Source organism: Telopea speciosissima, chromosome 1 (assembly GCF_018873765.1).
Source record: "Telopea speciosissima isolate NSW1024214 ecotype Mountain lineage chromosome 1, Tspe_v1, whole genome shotgun sequence".
NCBI classification, from domain to species: domain Eukaryota; kingdom Viridiplantae; phylum Streptophyta; class Magnoliopsida; order Proteales; family Proteaceae; genus Telopea; species Telopea speciosissima.
In genome coordinates, this window is record NC_057916.1 from 27,647,288 (window position 1) to 27,666,605 (window position 19,318).

At 40.0% G+C, this 19,318-nt stretch overlaps 1 protein-coding gene across 1 annotated transcript in view; it reads left to right on the forward strand.

The window, feature by feature from the left end:
* The window catches only part of LOC122671097 (oxysterol-binding protein-related protein 3A-like), a 37,407-nt gene that overhangs the window by 6,494 nt on the left and 11,595 nt on the right, over positions 1 to 19,318 (forward strand). The window contains exons 3-9 of the mRNA XM_043868200.1: positions 14,240 to 14,356; positions 14,467 to 14,539; positions 14,615 to 14,733; positions 14,950 to 15,071; positions 15,989 to 16,165; positions 16,638 to 16,782; positions 18,945 to 19,123. Of these exons, the coding sequence (XP_043724135.1) occupies positions 14,240 to 14,356; positions 14,467 to 14,539; positions 14,615 to 14,733; positions 14,950 to 15,071; positions 15,989 to 16,165; positions 16,638 to 16,782; positions 18,945 to 19,123 (932 nt within the window). The remainder of the gene's footprint in view (positions 1 to 14,239; positions 14,357 to 14,466; positions 14,540 to 14,614; positions 14,734 to 14,949; positions 15,072 to 15,988; positions 16,166 to 16,637; positions 16,783 to 18,944; positions 19,124 to 19,318) is intronic.

The window sequence follows — 19,318 nt, forward strand, 5'->3', positions numbered from 1 at the left end:
CTCAGGGGGAGTACTAGGGGCAGGCCGAACTGGTTCAGACTCGTGGTAAACAGACTGAAGTGGAGGTGGAGAGTCAATAGTCAGCACATCTTCACTAACACTCTCCCCCTGAAGAGGTGGGGAGTGGGACACATAATATGAAACACTTTCATGAAAGATGACATCCATGCTGACAGAAGTCCGGCGGGATGGAGGGTAATAACATTTGTACACCTTCTGTGTAGCAGAGTAACCCAAGAAAATGAAGCGGAGACTACGGGGTTCAAGTTTACCGGGGGACCTTGTATCCCTGGCATAACAAACGCAGCCAAACACCTTAGGTGGGGCTATAAAGGAAGAAGAGCCAAGTAATAGCTCAATAGGGGTTTTGGAATGAAGAACCCGACTGGGCAGCCTATTAATTAAATAGGCTGCAGTAAGGACAGCATCTCCCCAATAAAGGGAAGGGACATTGTGAGCAAACAAAAGAGCTCTAGCCACCTCCAAGAGGTGGCGGTTTTTCCTCTCAGCCACACCATTTTGGGCTGGAGTGTCGATACAGCTGGTCTGATGGAGGATTCCATGGGCAGCAAGGTATTTTTGGAATTGACCTTCCATATACTCTGTCCCATTGTCACTCCTCAAAATTTGAAGAGTGGCATTAAATTGGGTCTTAACCAACTGGTGAAAGTATTGAAAACATGAAAAAACTTCATTTTTTGTGTGCATAAGGTAGACCTAAGTGAACCTAGAATAGCTGTCAATACAAGTAACATACCACCGATGACCAGAAAGGGAAGCTTTCCTACTAGGACCCCTCACATCAATATGAACAATATGAAATAAGGAAGAGGATCTTTTATTAGAAATGGGATAATTTGAACATGTCTGTTTAGCCAAGACACAAGGCTCACAAAAAAATCTTTCTTATTATAATCTTTAACTAATGCTGGAAATAAAGTTGATAAAGTACCTAAAGGGGGATGGCCTAGCCTAGAGTGCCATTTGTGTAATTCAGAAGAGAAAGATGCCGGGTGACAGAGCCTAGGAGGTAAAGCCTGGGTAGGTGTAGGATCTCCATCAAGCAGGTACAATCCGCCATGCACTTTACTCGATCCAATCGTCTTCCCCGAGTCCAGTTCCTGAAAACACAGTAAGTGGGAAAAAATGTCACTTTACAATTCAGGGATTTGGTGATATTGCTAATGGAAAGAAGGTTAGTTGTAAATTTTGGAATATGCAACACAGATGACAGTGTAAGAGAAGGAGAACAACCAATGGATCCTTTTCCTGAGATGGAGGAGAGGGACCCATCAGCAATTTTGACTTTATCTTTACCAGAAGCAGGAGAATATGTATTAAAAAGACTGGAAGAACCTGTCATGTGATCAGTAGCACCGGAGTCTATTATCCAGGGAGTGGAAACTACTGATGCACAATGACCAACAAAGGAAATACCTGTACGGGCAATGAAGGAACCTGAATTGGCAGCAGATGTAGTAGAGGCAGCAGATGTGTTCAACAGACGTCGGAGAGCCTAGAGTTCTTCCTGAGAGAAACCAGTGTCAACAGTGGGAGTTGGAGCTACACTTTCAGTGAGATTGGCTTTGTTTTTAGACTTAGCACGACTACGTTTGGCCTCAAAATCAGCAGGTTTCCCATGTAATTTCCAACACTGAGCCTTAGTGGGATATGGTTTGTGACAGTGATCACACTTCACAGGCTCTTTGGCAGTAGCAGTAGCAGCAACACTGTCAGAAGAAGTATCTGGGGTGGAGCCAGTTGTCTGTAAGGCTGATCTCTCAACTTTGGGAGTAATCATCATGGCAGCCCTTCGTGTCTTTTCACTGTGAACATAAGAAAAAGTCTCCTCTGAAGTGGGGAAAGGAACCTGACCAAGGACTTGTACCCGAATAGGATCATAATCATCATTAAGGCCAGCCAGGAAATCATAGACCCGAAACTGATCAACATAAGAGTGATAGGCAGTAATGTCAGCAGTAGTAGTAGGTTGAAACCGAGCATAATGGTCCAATTGCTGCCATAAACACTTGAGGGCAGCATAGTACTTAGTGACAGACATCTCCTTCTGAGTAGTATTTTGGAGTGTCTTCCTGATTTCATAAACTTGAGCACCACTACCTGATCGACCATAAGTTCCCTTGACGGCAGTCCATATCTGAGTAGCAGTGTCAAGGAGGAGATACTGACTAGAGAGGTCAGTGGTCATAGAATTCAGAACAAATGACATCACCATAGCATCATTGGCAGCCCATTTAGTATGGGCAGCACCTTCTTTGGTAGGCTGTTTGGTGGTGCCAGTAAGATGGCCAGTGAGTCCCCTACCAGCCACGGTCAAGGACAATGATCTGGCCCAAATTAAATAATTTGTACCATCAAGTTTAATGGCAGCAGCATAGGGAAGAAAGTCATTCCTAGTTTGACCATCTCCTCCAGAAGTAGCAGTAGTCATCTCTGAGTCACCCATAATTCAGCCAAGCAGGAATCAATCCACTAATTAAGAAGAATCAGATCTTCAAAAAAACTGCAGCAGCTGAGGCTGATAAGCAGGTCGAGTGCAGCAATGTGATAGGGAAACAGTCCCTCAAAAAATCTCCCCAAGCAAGTAGCCCTAAAACAGAAATCGATATGGTGTTAGGGTTTTAAAAAACCTTGACAGTTGAGATCGATAAGAGAAAAGAGGGGCTGGAACTTGAGGGTCTTCAGAATATGCTGATGTAGCTGTGATAGGTGCTGTCCAGAGGTCTTCCAGCAGTGCTCCAAGATGAACAATCAACCTCCCATTCGATAGGGTTGATTTTCCAAAAAACAAGAGCAGTCCAAAATCGCAGGTAGATGAAGGCAGCTGCTATCGTGAACAGAATTTAGGGCATATAATTTGAGGTGAGATGGAGGGCAGCAACTAGATCATAATGGGATCACCTCATTAGGGCTGCCCTTGAAGGATGGAAGAGACCAAGGAAGGGAGGAGAAGAAAGAGAGGAGAAATCGATGGAGAAGGGTGGTGGAGAAGATCGATGGAGGGGGAAGGTTTTGAAAACCCTAGATCAGAGAAGAAGGCTCTGATATCATGTTACCAAAACCAGAATTGAATGAATGCTTGAATGACCAGAATTGATCATCCAGCCCTTTATTTATAATAACCACAAATACAAATCATAACCAAAGTATGAATGCCCCCCTAGCCTATTCCTATTAGGAATTCCCACTCCAACTAGGAATCCCAAATAGAGATCGGATAGAGGAAAAAAATACAGAAAAGAAATAAAAAGTAAAACATAAAACAACTAAAACAAAAGGACTAAATTACTCCTATCGGGTAAAGTAGCCCATCTCAACACAAACCAGTAGAACTCAGGTCTGATGTTTACTTACAGGGAGAAAACTTAAATTCAGGTCTGTTCTATTGTGGGACAGAAAATAGGGTTAAACCTAGAAATCAAGAAACTCAGAAACAGCATTAAACACACTTGGATGGGCCCAATATTCCTATCGAGTAGGGTTATCAATGGACTAAGTAGTAATGCCTTCAAGTTTCAACCAAAGTTACTGGCTAGATTGTGAAATATCAACAAGTCACAGAAATAGAAACTAATCTCCAGAATTATTAACTTAACTGAGATTGATGATTAACTGAACCACTGGATCAGCAATTCAGCACCAAACTGCTACCGAAGGGAAGGCTTGGGATGCTGATTTAACCTGCAAAAGATGATCCACAGTTGATGACTGGATTGGGAGATCTTGGACCTCGAAAATTCTGAAAGAGAAAACCTAGTCCAGTGAACCGCAAGGAGTATTATAACCTTCTTCAACCAGCAATTAATGAAGCAACTTCCATTTGGAACCTAAAATAGTGAAAGAAACTGACTTAAAACAGAACTCCAACTAAACTAATAAAGTAAATCACGTTTTCCTACTTTCTACTCATATTTTAGGCCCATTAAAGCCACCAATTACAGAGAAAACCTATGGGATCAAGGCCCAATGCATATATAACCCAACCCAAAGCTAATTTCCAATAAAATAAGCCCTTTAGGCATAGCTCTAAATCTCGCCGAGATCTCAAAAAACTCGAGAAACTTGAGCTTGTCGAGACGAGGTATAGTCTGAAATATCAAACATGCATCAACTCCAAAATCTCGACCGAAATTTTGGTACTTTTGTACCGTCTCGCCAAAATGGTACGAAGTGCCTTGTAAAAATACACAAACTCGACCAGACTTTGAAATTACAAAGTAAACTCGACAGAGAAGGGGAAAATCCTTGGTTCTTGATTTTTTTGCCACATCATCACTCAATACTACTAGGATACACTACTGGGGGTTGTCACATCAGCTGTGGAGGACTACTCTCGTTTATTCTCGAACACTATAACGTGGCATTCATATGTCATGCAGACAGAAGACAATGCACGTCGTCTCCATTGGACCATGAGTGGACTCAATCCAACATGTCATAGTTCATATCAATAGGCAGTCACATACTCATAATATTGTATTGTGAGGAGTTGGGACGTGGAAGACTAGGGTAATAGGGTGTTTATGACTTATGTATTGTTCACTGTACTTGGTTTGGGAGTTTATGTAATATGCATTGTTCACACTTCACTGTACTTTGTAGTAGAAACGTGAAGTCTTTAACTATTTCTTAAATAATTATTCAATATTATTTGTCTTCATCCATTATTGCATAATTTATTTGTTTTACTTGCCAATTATGTGTCATAGCACTCAAACAATGTGTAGAATAGGTAATTTTACATTAATGGTTCGACGTTTACTGCCAACCAAGGATTCCAAAACACCAAATTGGGTGTTTTTTTTTTTTTTTTTTTACAATTTGAAGATTTAAATATGTTTATTAAGCCTAAAACAAGCTTCCCTTAAAGTTTCAGACTTTCAGAGCCAACTATGGCCATTTGTCCACTGAAACATCATACCGAAACACACAAAATAAAATTATAAAAAAAAAAAAAAAATCGCTGAGATCTCGAGATCTTGGTCATCTCAACCTGGTAGAGACAAGTTTTCGAACTGTGGCTTTAGGTGACTTATCTGCATCATGGGGTCGGCTACATGGCTCCTTGTAGAAACAAAATAATAATAATAATGATAATGATAGTAAAAGGAAGGAGCACACAACATCGATCGACCCTTCTTAGCTACGTCCACTTCTTAACTACCCAACATTCCTCTCCAGACCTCGAGATTGGTGTGTATTCCGCTTTTTAACTACCCAAAATTCCTCTCCAAACCTCGAGATTGGAGTGTATTACAACAACAACACAACATCATAGCCCAACTAAATGAGGTCGGCCACATGGATCTTTGCTCTCCAATCAGCTAGCTCTATTTAAAGTCATACAAGGAATAAGGCCTAAGCTAAGCATGTCTTTCCTTACCACTTCTCCTATGGTTATCTTAGGCCTGCCCTTCGCTTTTTTGGTTCCCTTAATCTGAATCAGGTCACTCCTCCGAATTGGGGCATCCAAAGGCCTCCTTTGAACGTGGCCATGCCACCTCAAATGACTCTCTCTGAGTTTATCATTGATCGGAGCTAATCCCAAACCAACTCTAATATGGTCATCCCTTACTTTATCCTTCCTAGTTTTCCCACACATCCATCTCAACATCCTCATCTCCGCAACTCCAAGTTTATTTATATGACACATCTTACAACCTAACATTCCACACCGTATATCATAGCTGGTCTAATGACAGTCCTATAAAATTTTTCTTTAAGCTTTAAAGGACTACACCGATCACACAACACTCCGGATGCACCTTTCCACTTCATCTATCCTATTTTAATTCTATGAGCAACATCATCCTCTATATCACCTTTTCTATTTATGATTGAGCCCAAATACCTAAAATAGGCACCTTGTGGAATCTCCCGCTCATCAATATTCACTACCTCATTATCGATCCCAGTATTGCTAAAGTTACACACCATATATTCGGTCTTACTTCTACTTATTTTCAGACCTTTTTATTCCAAGGTTGATCTTTATTGTTCCACAATGGCGTTAATCCCTGCTTTTGTCTCATCCACCAAAACAATATCATCTGCAAAGATCATACACCATGGGACCTTGGATCTTTATCCTCTCAAGTGCGGTGTACTGCCCAGTCCACATCACTTGTGCATCTGACAGTGCACTGGGCAATGCACCTTTAAAGTTCATTCTCTCGGTCTCATGGCCACTATCGGATGCTCAAGTGTGGTGCACTGGGCAGTGCACCGCACTTGAGAGGATAAAAATTCATGGGATCTCATCTTGTATGCCTTTGGTTAAGTCGTCAATGATAAGCACAAACAGATAAGGGCTTAAGGCTGATCCTTGGTGTAACCCAATTGAAATTGGGAATTCACTGCCTTGGCCCCTCACCATTCTAACGCTAGTCACCACATCAACATACATATCTTTAATTATGTCTATGTATTTACATGACACCCTTCTCTTCTCTAGGATATTCCAGATTAACTCTCGAGGGACTCTGTCGTAGGCTTTTTCTAGGTGTATAAAGACCATATGGAGATCCTTCTTGCCCTCTCTATATCTTTCCATGAGTCTCTTCAGTAAGAAAATTGCCTACATCGAGGATCTTCCTGACATAAAACCGAATTGGTTTTCCGAAATAGTACTCTCCTTTCTCAGGTGGGTTTCAATCAAGGTTTAATATTTTGCGATATCTCGGTATCTCGGGCCTACCGAGATATCCGAGATACCCGAGATATCGCGAAATATGACCGAAATATTGCATTTTTTCTGCAATATTTCGGGGGTCCATCTCGGGGGGTATTTGGCCATATCTAGGCCTAAAACTTCATGGACAGCCTTATTTAAGCTTAATAAACATATTTAAACCATAAAATTGTAAAAATGTGAATTCAAATTGGTGTTTTGGGCTTGCACCCTTGATTGACATACGGTCGCCGACCCTAATGTATAAATAGTTAAATACACATAGATTAGGCAGTTAATATTTAATAATAGTATTTAACTTCATCACATATCAAGTTAAAGCCAATACACATTGATGAGTACCATGATTCTCATAAACTCCATAATATTCAATAACTCGCTTAAAGCCTTAAAGGCAATACGCTAAGTGTCAAAGTTAGTAAGTCATAAGACTCGCAACTCGCAACTCGCAAGTCACAACTCACAAGTTCATAGATCAATGAAATCACAACTTAAGTTACAAATTACAAGTGCTAAACTGCTAATAGTAGTTGCTGTGCCTCCCTAGATCAATCCCACTCATGCCTCGCTGGAGTCGACGTCCATTGCTCTCTGTTTGAAGGACATATGTGGACCACGGTATAGAATCAGAGAAGAAACGAGTGTAGTCATCCACAAGTGTCACGTAAATGGAATCATCAACATACTGTAGGTAACCTATCCTAGGATATAAACTAGGGTTACCAATCAATCCAGTCCGTGAAGAAGATGATCCACTGTGATATGATGTTGGCGCCGGCGCAAGAGGCGATGGCATTGGCTACATGTATGGCTGGTGAGGTTGGTAGCTAGGTCCGCTAGGGTATGCAAAGATGTTATCTACAAAAGATGATCCAGTATGTCCCTGGGACTGGGACTGGTAGTCATAGTCCCTTACCCCACTAAACTGCCCATATGATGATGATCCATATCAATATCCACCGTAAGGTTGTGATGCACCATAATCCGATGCCAATGGAGTGGTATGTGCGTCAAAAGATGGGGCACGCCAATGTCTAGTCGGTCCTCCCTTCCTATCACCCATACTCAAACCACCAACAGAGCTAGATAGGTTATCAATGTCCATGTGATCAGGTTGCAACTGTGTTTGTCGACCCCTACGCTTCCTGTTGTATGTATGTAGGGGGCCTCTTGAGGGTGGGGGTGCGGGGGCACGTGCTCCGTGGTCCGTATCTTATGTGGCATGATCAAACTGTATCTCTTCAGTGAATCGGAGTGGCTCTACAGGTGCCGTATCCTGGGCCTCCTGGCCTACCACATAACGCTCTCGCATGCCGTCAAATTCTTCACCAGCATCACCACCACCAACATCACCACCACCACCAGCATTATCACCACCAGCATCACCATCACCATCACCACCACCAGCATCACCATCATCACTATCATCATCATTTGAGGACTTAGACCAGTCTTCATCATCAGCAATATTGCCACCAGTGGGCTGGAATGGTATGGGTGAGGCTTCCCTTGCATGTATCTGACCCTCGTCAGCCATATACTCATCCACATCAGCACCAATCTCAGAAGCTATCATGGGGTCGGGCCTACCTCCCTCCTCATCCAACACTGGCTCACCTCTATCCCTCACCCAATCCACAATAGGGTCCTCATCGTCTGAGTCAACTTGAAAGATGCCAGCTAGATCAATGGTGCCCCTCTGTCCCTCATGTCCCATGCGTATGTGTTGCAGTTTCAGCCTCAAGTTGTAGTGCACATACACCATGTCAGATAAACGTTGAGACCCCAATCTGTTGCGCCTCTTAAAGTGGATGAGTGCAAAGGTACTCCAGTTCCTCTCACAACCAGATGCAGAACATGTTTGGGCAAGGACTTTAATTGCTATTCTTCTTAAGTTTTCAGCCGATTCCCCATACAACACCCACCATTCAGCTGCATTACAAGTTTACAACAAAAAAGACGTGTCAAATGTTGTTTCAACTTTCAACTTTCAAATTTCAATACATATGTAATTTAAAACTTAAAAGAATTACCAGCATCACCACGTGCTCTGCCTTGTATCGCAGCCTCATTTCCAAAACTTCCCAATGCATCCTTAAATATCTTGATCTACACCCATGTGAAAAATTAGTAAGTACTTCTTCACTACTTATTTGAAAGCATCAATAAGTTGAGTTTCCAAATGAACTCACCTCATTGTTGCAAATTGCTTGTAGTGCACTATCTGGCTCCAACTTCTTCACTACTTGTTTCACAGCATCTATAAGTTGAGTTTCCAACCCAAGCCTATTGTTATATTGATACTTAGGGTTCAAGTAGTATGCTGAAATATGACATACAGAATAGAGGTATTGTCAAATGCATAGGTAATTAGTAAATAATAATACTATGAATTAGTAAACATAAAACAAATTTACTCACCAGCCTTATGTTGTGGATGCATAAGTTGATTCTCCCAGCGAGCATTTATGATATCTAAGAAGTGTTTGCTACTGCGAGGAGCCACACTATAGACACTATCTTTCATCAAGTCTATTGCAGCATATAGGACTGGCATGGTTGGGCCCTTCAGAGCGGAGTCAACAACATGTAGAACTTTAACTACTGGCTCTAAAACTTTCACCACTTTGCTTAGTTTGGTCCAGAAGTCCTCAGATGACATCGTTGCTTGTGCTTCTCTCCCATTTGCAGTCTTGGAACCCTTCCATTCAAACCACTCCTCGAAGCAAACATGCTTCTCATGACCTTCTTTGTCTCAATGCTTTTGAGGGCAATGTAGTTGGTGGCAAATCTTGTGATGCCAGGCCTAACCAAGTCACCCCCACATTTTTCCCTCAATAGATTGAGTGCATAGGAGTGATTGTATACAAAGTTGGTGACTTGTCTTGCACTTTCAACCACAGTCTTCACCAACTTTAACTTTCCCATATCTTTTAGCATTAAGTCAATGCAATGGGCTGCACAAGGAGTCCAGAAGAGCCGGTACTTACTATTGTTCATCATCTTCTCACCGGCCAGCTTGAAGTTACTTCCATTGTCCGTTACAATCTGGACAACATTCTCAATACCCACATCTTTTTCCATTACTTCCTTTAACAATCTGTAAATATATTTTGCATCCTTTATCTCTTTGGATACATCTACAGATTTGAGGAACACTATCCTCCCATCACAATAAACCATGAAATTGATGATGGACTTTCTTGTAGGCCCAGTCCATCCATCTGCCATTATAGTCACCCCATATGTCTTCCACATATTCCTCATCTCACTAATGTACTCATCAATCTCACTCTTTTGTTGAGGTAGATAAACATTCATTACCTCATATGGGGTGGGGCCCTTGAATCCTGGGCCAACCTCTGCAATGGTATCTATCATGGTATCATAATTGGGGCCTTGTGCAGTGTTTGCTGGGATGGTATGGTATAGCATCCACTTAGCTATTAATTCTTTAACCAATCCCTTCATCCCCTTTCATGCTTCTTTGATTCTGGGTTGACTGCTTCCTTTCTTCTTATATAATTTAGGATCAGATGTTGATGGTGGTACTGGTACTGGTACTGGTGTTGGGGCTGCCCTCACACTTTGTGATCTTTTAAAAGGATTCAAAGTTCTAGGACCTCCGAAGCGCCGGCTCCTCCACTACCCCTACTCTTTGTCTCTGCGATCATCTTGAAAACTTACTCTACTCCTTGAAACAGTCCGCCTAAAATCCCTAGCCTCCTCTCTTGTTTGTATGTCATCAGTCGCAATGTCATCATCATCATCATCATCATCATCATCATCATCATTGTATCGTCTTCCTCCTCCCATCGAACTCCTCACTGTATCCTCAAGTTGTTCTCTTATCCTTTGCTTTGTTAGCCTTCCTCTTCTTTCTTCCCCTCAAACTATCACCAATCTCCTGGCTACTTAAGAGGGGACCATATGACAACTTACAACATCTTTAGATCCTCCGATCGATGTTGTTTAAGTCTCTGGACCCACCTCCCATAAATTGCATGTGACAATAGTTACATATAGATTTTCTCTTATCCCCATCAATGGGAGTGCCATGTAACCATGCAATGTCACCCCTATGCTGGCTGGCAGGTCTCTCTTGTTCCCTTTGTTCTCTTTGTTCCCTCCGCCTCCTTTGTTGACTACTTTCCCCCACCTTTTGCTTGCCCTTCGCATGTTGTCTATCACGATCCGCCACAATGATACTTGTTTATTGCAATGTAAGTAACACAAATAATTAAAATACTTAATGTAGATGCACTTCAATTGACACTTTTAGATTACTAATACACTTGTATAGTTTTATAATAGTTTTCCCTTAACCCTTATATTTTTCATATAATTAAAATCAATTTTTTATATATAATGTTAATATAAGTATTGACCTAACACAACAAAACCAAAAATTAGTAAACATAATATACATGTAATGCATTTCAAAACATATAGAAATAACTTTCATATTTTTTCATTATTTTTTAAACTTAAAACTCATATTTTTCCTTATTTATTTCTGTTTTTTTTTTTTTTCCTGTTTTATATATTTTTCTTAATTTCTGAAAAAAATAATTATTTAAGAGCAGAAAAATAAATCCGACACCGTGAAACCGTAGATCGGCCATTGGTGTCTAACATATATTTAATTCATTACCATTTAAGTCATATTACACCTAATTATTTCCTATTTTAATTGTAGGAAAATGAATTTTTAAAACCATAAAAAAAAAAATAAAAAATACATATGGAAAAAAAATTTCGACACCGTGAGGCTATAGATCGGCCTCCGGTGTCTAACATATATTAATATCATCACCATCCAACAAAATTTGTACATAGTCTTTTCAAAAAAATAGTTTTAGAGGAATAGAATTTACCTTAAATAGTGGAAAAAGGCTTGGATGATGAGCTTAGATGACCCTCTGATGAGTTTACCGGCGAAAATCCGACAACAATGTGCTTGAACAATGGCTAGAGTGTTGGATGAGAGCTTGGAAGAGTGGAAGAATAGGCAAAAGACTGAAATTCCTTAGCAAATGCAGCTCTCGGTCGAAATATGGACCGAAATCTGTGAAATATTGTATTAAAGCCCCCCTTCACGTGACACTTTAAGCCAAAATACCATATTTCGTCGATATCTCACGAGATATCGACGAAATATGGTATTTTTTCATTTCGACCTGATTTCGCATCTCGGTAAGCTCGAGATATACGAAATTAAGCGATATTTCGGCAAAATATCGCGAGATTTTGAACCATGGTTTCAATATCCCTCTCCCATAACTGAATATATCCTTTGTTTTTATAAATTGAGACCACAATGCTTTTCCTCATTCATCTGGCATGTTCCTAGTGGCCATAATCTTGTTAAACAACTTGGTTAACCAAGATAGACCACAAAATCCCATATTCTTCCAGACTTCTACAACTCAATTGGTATCTCGTTTGGGCCTGGAGCTTTACCTACTTTCATCTTTCTTATGGCTTCTTTTACTTCAGGCATCCTAATTTGGCGTATATATCTATGCGAAGAGGTGTCTCTACGAGTGATGTCTCTTTCCACAGCCCTATCACTCGTGGAGTCTTCATCATAGTTCTAAAACTCGCCGCGCCGAGATCTCGGAAAACTCGACCTGGTCGAGACGAGATAGCATGCGAAATAAAAAAAGAGCAATTTTTTCGAATATTTCGAGAAATCTCGGTGAAATCTCGAATATTTCGAGAATCTCGACCTCCTCAGTACTCCTAGAGTCTAGTATTGTATTGTTGGGACTTGGGACTATGTATATGTATTGTGAACTATGTATTATTTATTGTACTTGGGTTGGGTGTCTATGTAATATGCATTGTGAACACTTCACAGTAATACTGCCAACCAAGGTTGCAAATCCAAAACATCAAATTAGGTATTATTTTTTTCCAATTTGAAGCTTTAAATATGTTTATGAAGACTAAAACAAGCTTCCCTTAAAGTTTCAGAGCCAACTGTGGCCATTAGCCCACCGAAACAAAAAAAAAAGTACAGAGTCTTGTCGAGATCGCGAGAACTCGGAAAACTCTACCTGGTCGAGATGGCTGTTCGAGACGAGTTTTTGAACCATGGTCTTCATTAAGAAGCCCATAGAAGTACTCTTTCCACCTCTCTTCAATGCCCTCATCCTTTTTAGAACTCTGCCATCCCTTGGCAACTAAACGTGATTTTAATCTTTCAACTGACCATTGGTATGATACTTAATAGCATAAACCTAACAACATCCAACTGCTTGTTTTATTGGAGATAAATCAGTCAATTCCCAAGTTCTATTATGTTGTAAAGTAGCCATTTCAGCATCCATTGTCTACTTCCGACCAGGGTACTGCAATGCCTGCTGATATGATTTAGGAAGTGATATGGCAGATCATGACAAAGAAAAATTATGAAACGAAGAGGTTAAGTGAGTAAAAGAGACAAAATTAGCAATTGCATGATTGGTTGTACAAGTACGAGTACCTTTCTAGAGGGCGATAGGAATGTGAAGGAAAGGACCCTCAAATGAAGTAGCCGATTGGATAGTGGGAGCATTAGGCTGACTTCACGTATGTCGCCATTGATATACTTGGATAGGTTTGGCAAAAAGTGGGACAGAAATTACAGGCTTCTCTAGATCCAATGGAGTAGAGAGAGGAATATCATAGAGCTCTTCCTTGTGAATAGAATGAACAGGAATATCAAAAAGTTGTCCTTCAGAAGGAAAATAGGAAGTACCCTCAAAGAATATAACATCAGCACTAACAGAAAAACGATGAGTAAGAGGAAAATAGCATTTGTTATGAGTGCCATGTGGGTCAATGGATCTTTTCATTGGAAAGGATGGTTCAACTTTTAAGAAAGAAAAATGTTTTTGCAGTATACGCCTTGGTTGAACAGTTTCATTTTTATGCCCATTTTAGTTTGAAACAGTGTAAAACCTTTGGAGCGTACACATTTGAGATATTGGGGATATGAGGCTGGGTTGACTAGTTGACTGTTAGGAGTATATAGTCTGGCAATTAAACAAAGGGCATTCGTAAGTGTAGGTAAATGCTCTATGCTTTCATGAGTTGTGATAGAGCTCTTTTGTGTGTATTGTAACTAATCTTCAGATTTAGAACCTTATCAGCGACCAGAACAAGGCAAGGCAATGGATGCAATGATTATCATTTTTGGCTCTACTATGGCCTAGTTATTAATTAAATGAAATAAATATAAATCTCTCTCCCTCTCACACACAGACATACATATGTGTGCCTGATCTGATGCATGATTGATAATTTGGGGATCTGCAACCACATGTTCTCATGGAATAACACCAACCAATTTAGCTCTGCTCCAATGCATTTGTGTGTGATGGAAATTCTACCTGCTGATTACAGTTTCCATTCTTCTTTAACATGTGAAAAAAAGGTTTGTGGATGTACTTGTTATGCTCGGATGAAGCTTTGGTGAGTTTGGAGTACTTTTGCAGTTTTCCATATCTTTATATGTTTTTGATTCTTGTTCTCCTGTAGGATAGAGACGGTTACTGGAAGATGATGCACAAGTATATAGGTTCAGATGTTACATCAATGGTAACACTTCCAGTCATTATTTTTGAGCCAATGACAATGCTTCAGAAAATGGCAGAGGTGTGTACTATGTGCTTTTTTCAATTTTCATGTGTATAATGTTTATGTAATACAATTGATGCTGTTTTTTGCTCATAGAATAATATGATTAACGACTTTGATTGTCACAGTTAATGGAGTACTCCTATTTGTTGGATCATGCTGATGAATGTGAGGATCCCTACATGCGGTTGGTTTATGCTTGTAAGTACTCACATGGATTGAAGTGTTTGTACGTGTATGTATTTCATATACAAGAACTTATGGTTTCACTTGCAGCGTCATGGGCAATATCTGTCTACTTTGCGTACCAACGAACTTGGAAACCTTTTAATCCTATACTTGGCGAGACTTATGAAATGGTTAATCATGGTGGGATTACTTTCATTTCAGAGCAGGTGAGTTATTTGGGACCAAGATTTTCCTTACATTTGTTTTACTCTTGGGTTCTTTTGCTTTTGATATTTTCTTATACATGTTTTTGTTCTGGTAAAACTCTTACATGCCATTTGGTCCTCCCCCTGGGGCATTAACATTGATGTCAGGCCTCGTGGGAATCTTTTACCATGTTTTCTTAGTTCTTGATGGTTTAATGTGTTATAATTCCTTTTCAGGTGAGCCATCACCCTCCAATGAGTGCTGGGCATGCGGAAAATGAACATTTTACTTATGATGTCACATCCAAACTAAAAACCAAATTTTTAGGAAATTCAGTTGACGTCTATCCTCTTGGAAGGTGAGCTGAATATCTCCCTCCCTCCCAAACCCACCCCCCGTCCGAAAATAAGAAGAAAAAGGTTCTTCTTCTTTTGGAATCTTCTCAAAGTTATGTACTTTATTAAATTACTGCAACACTCCCACCCCCCACCCCCCCAAAAAAAAAAAAAAAAAAAAAAAAAAAAAAACCTTTTATTTAGAGCACATAGTTTATACACATTAATTGTAAATTCCCTTGTGTAGCTTGAGTGGAAAGACTTTCTGTAGAACAATAATGTGAAGATAGGTGGTTTGCAGTTACCTTTTAGGTTTGGTTTTTAGGACCGAAGGATTACACATAGGGATGATCCATTCAGGTTTTGGGACCTGGTTTGGTTTGTTGGAATTAATTCCATGATTTGTTTGGGTTTGTACCTTCAGAAATTATGTAGGTTTTAAGTCTCTCTCCCTCTCCCCCGTTCCCCTTCTCCTCCTTCCTCCCAGTCTTGATATGTTAATTTTTCCCTTATCTGTCATGATCTGCAGTGTTCATGGAGTGGATTTGGTTCTGGTGAGCCAGAACCCATTCTGAATTCAAGACATTGATGTCCCTAATTTTCTGCAAAGTTTTACTTTATTTTTGTTTTATTTTAAAAAATATTTCATTTCACTGTCAATGCTTTTTATCAGGATTTGCCTTTCCCTACTTGCACACGCTCATCTTGAATTCTTATTTGATCTTTCACATATTGTTGTTGCAATCAGTAGGCTCTTCCCAGCCATAGTTGTCATGGCAACTAGGTGACCCAAGGTATTGGAGGAGGCCTGGACGCCTGGACGACACCTAGACAACTATGCCCCAACTCTCTCTTTATTATGTTTGAATGACTTAATTAAGTCTTAACACTGTATTGGAGGCAAATAGTTGCTTATGTCTTTGTATTATATGGTGAGCAGGACACGCGTGACCCTTAAAAGAGATGGTGTAGTCCTCGATTTAGTTCCTCCTCCCACTAAAGTTAACAACCTTATATTTGGTCGGACCTGGGTTGATTCTCCTGGGGAGATGATCTTGACAAACTTGACAACTGGGGACAAAGTTGTGCTATATTTTCAACCATGCGGCTGGTTTGGGTAAGCCTATATCACTACCTTTCGTGATGGATTTTATGCTTTTTATTTAATGTAGCTAGAGGTATTTTCAAGGCACATATCTATGGATGGTAGAGCATTTGTTATCCTTCCTTCACATACTGCTTTATTCTCTTTTTCTTGTTCCTGTATAACATAGTCTATTTTAAATTCTAGATGGTGTTTGGTGATCCTATCTCACATTAAATATTGCAGATATATGTTGGTGTATTTGATATTTCCATTGATGATTGATTGTGAATTATGGCTTTATTGCACATCTGTTTGTGAGCTTTTTGGGTTGAGGCCTAAGAAATGAATGCTTAGTTAAATATTTTGATTCGATTTCATCTAGCATTTCCTCTGCATTTCTCAGTTCACTATCTCCAACCCCTGTTCCCCTACCTTATCCTTGTATGTTTTTTTTTTCGTCACTCATGTATGGCTTCTTACTAGAAGTGGTAATTGGTTGTAGGGCTGGTCGGTATGAAGTGGATGGATATGTATATAATGCCGCCGAGGAGCCTAAAATACTGATGACTGGGAAATGGAATGAGTCAATGAGTTATCAACCTTGTGACATGGAAGGCGAGCCACTCTCAGGCACTGAACTTAAAGAGGTGAAATTTTTATCTTAACTTCCGTTGGTTGTGTTTGCTAATTTTACACTATAATGAACTCAACAGTAGGATTGGAGTATTAAATCGTGCTTTATGTTCAAGTGTGTGTTTCTATTGCACCATTGTGGGAATTTCCCCCATCTGTCAATATGAGTTAGTGAGATGGTTTTTCTTTCAATTTTTGGGTGAAACATGATTCTGATCATAATCCTCTTGTTCTGTTTGCAGTGGATGTAGTCAAATTATTATGTTCTTGCTGTAAATGATAGAATTGGAAATGAATTTTTTAGAGGGAACTCTCCAGATACCCATATACCTCATCACCATGTGTGTGTATGGGGGGGGGGGGGGGGATGAGTTTGGGGAAAGGAAAAAAAGAAAGGGAAGTAGGCTGAGTTTGTTATGGATGAAAGCTAATGATATTATTGGTGGTTTGGTGTAGATTGAAGACTGTGGGAGAAGAAAAAGGTGAAAGACTAGAAGGAATTTAAAGTGGGGTAGTTGGCAGATCAGAGTGCTCATTCTTTAGCAGAGGATATCTCCCTTGATAGGCTTGAATGGATGGATATGTACAGTTTATAGCATGGTTCAAGGTCTTGGTTTCGGCCAGGCAGAAAACCGAGTTGGGCCGAGATCTCGGCGAGTTGGTGAATTTTTTTTTGAACTCGAAGCCTGGTTTCAATGGATTTTTGACCTAGTTAGGTCATGAAACTTGGTAAAAAGCCTATTTTGGGCCATTTAAACACAATGACACTATCAGATTCTTGAAATATCAAAGTCCAAATAGGAGTTTGATTTCGGACCCTAGGTGGGTAGGCAATGATGTACTAATAGGCCTTATTATACACATAATTTAGTAGTAGAAATAATACAATTAATGTAAAATATTGAGATAGTACCGAGATCTCGAGTCGATGTTGTTTCCTTAACTCGTCCACTCTCTCGTCCCGGGCCTTAAAAAAACCGAGATCTCTCGGAGATTGAGAGATCTCGGTGAGACCTCGTTCCATGGTTTATAGATATCCCAAGTAGTTGAGAGAAGGGTTAGGTAGTATTGATGATAAGGATAGCCCATGCTACCTAAAATTTTGGATTAACTGTTGAATTGAATAAAAAGTCCATGCATTTCTGCCATGATTTACTAGATAGCTGGATATTACATTCTTGTGGTTGAAGACTGTTACATTTCATCTTATTCAGCTTTTCATCTCTCACATAGTTTGGCCATAAAACTTCTAATTTCACTTCGGTATGTGGACCTAGACGTGGGTTTTTTTTTTTTGTGGCAATTTCTCTAAGCATGTATGCTCCTGCTTGGACTCATATTGCTCTGCTTGTAAAGTTGTAAAAGAACTGAAAGATAATTGACTGCTTGAAAAACTATGAATGGTAAGTATTCATAAAAAAAGTAGGGGAGAGGGAAGAAGAGAAGGGTATGGTAGAGATTAATCTTCAGTTTCTTTGTAAAATGTAATATTCCCTCAAGGTTTCGTCCCATCTGATCCATATTAAATCCACATCATATATTATTGGTGAGCATGTCTAATTTTATGGATTCTTTCTTTGCCTTCTGAAATTAATGAAACAATATTTCTTAATGTTCCAATTTTTTGTGGTGGGGATTTGCTTGCTTGAATCTTGATACTGCCCTAATGATGGCAATGGCTGGGTTCAACCAGTGCTGTGCTGCCCCACCCCTAATGGTTTGGGTATGGTATGACCCTACCAGGTTTGTTTTAAGTATTTGGAAAACCCTGGGTACCCTGTATCCACCCAGTGGTGTCCATCCCAATTAATATTGGTGAGCGCAATGCGTGCTTCTTACTGTGGGTCAATAATGGTTCAGTGATCTTTTAAAAGGTCACAAATGGTGAATCCTGCTCTGAGCCAACCCTGCTGGCTGTTGCCATCCCTACGGTACCTACTTTTGGGTTTATGTTACGACTTATGAGGGAGGTTTTCCTAGCATCAAAATTGATGGTTATTATGTTTTGATTCTTGAGGTGTCACACACAAGACTATTCAGCTCCCCCTTCCCCCCACCCTTCCAAAAAAAAAAAGTTTGCTGTCATTTCAGGGTTTTCTCTTAGTTTGTATAAAAATGACCATTTTTTTTGTAAACTGCACTAATCTCTGGTTATTCTGTTGGCATTGCTTGACAGGTATGGAGGGTGGCTGATGTTCCACAGAATGACAAGTTCCAGTATACATTTTTTGCACATAAAATAAACAGCTTTGACACTGCACCCAGAAAGTTATTGGCATCTGATTCTCGTTTGCGTCCGGATAGATATGCACTTGAGAAGGGCGATTTATCGAAAGCTGGTGCTGAAAAGAGCAGGTTTCTCTCTTACACTCTGTGTCTGTGTGTGTAAAGCAACCTAGGGTTCCAAAATCCTAATTTTGGGTTACTATGGGCCCACAGGTGACAATAGCAACTCTGAAAATATATTGAAGTTCAGAACCTTTTAGGTAAGGTAAACAAGAACAAGACTTGGGAAATAAGGGTTTTTTCTGGAATTCTGAATAAGATAGG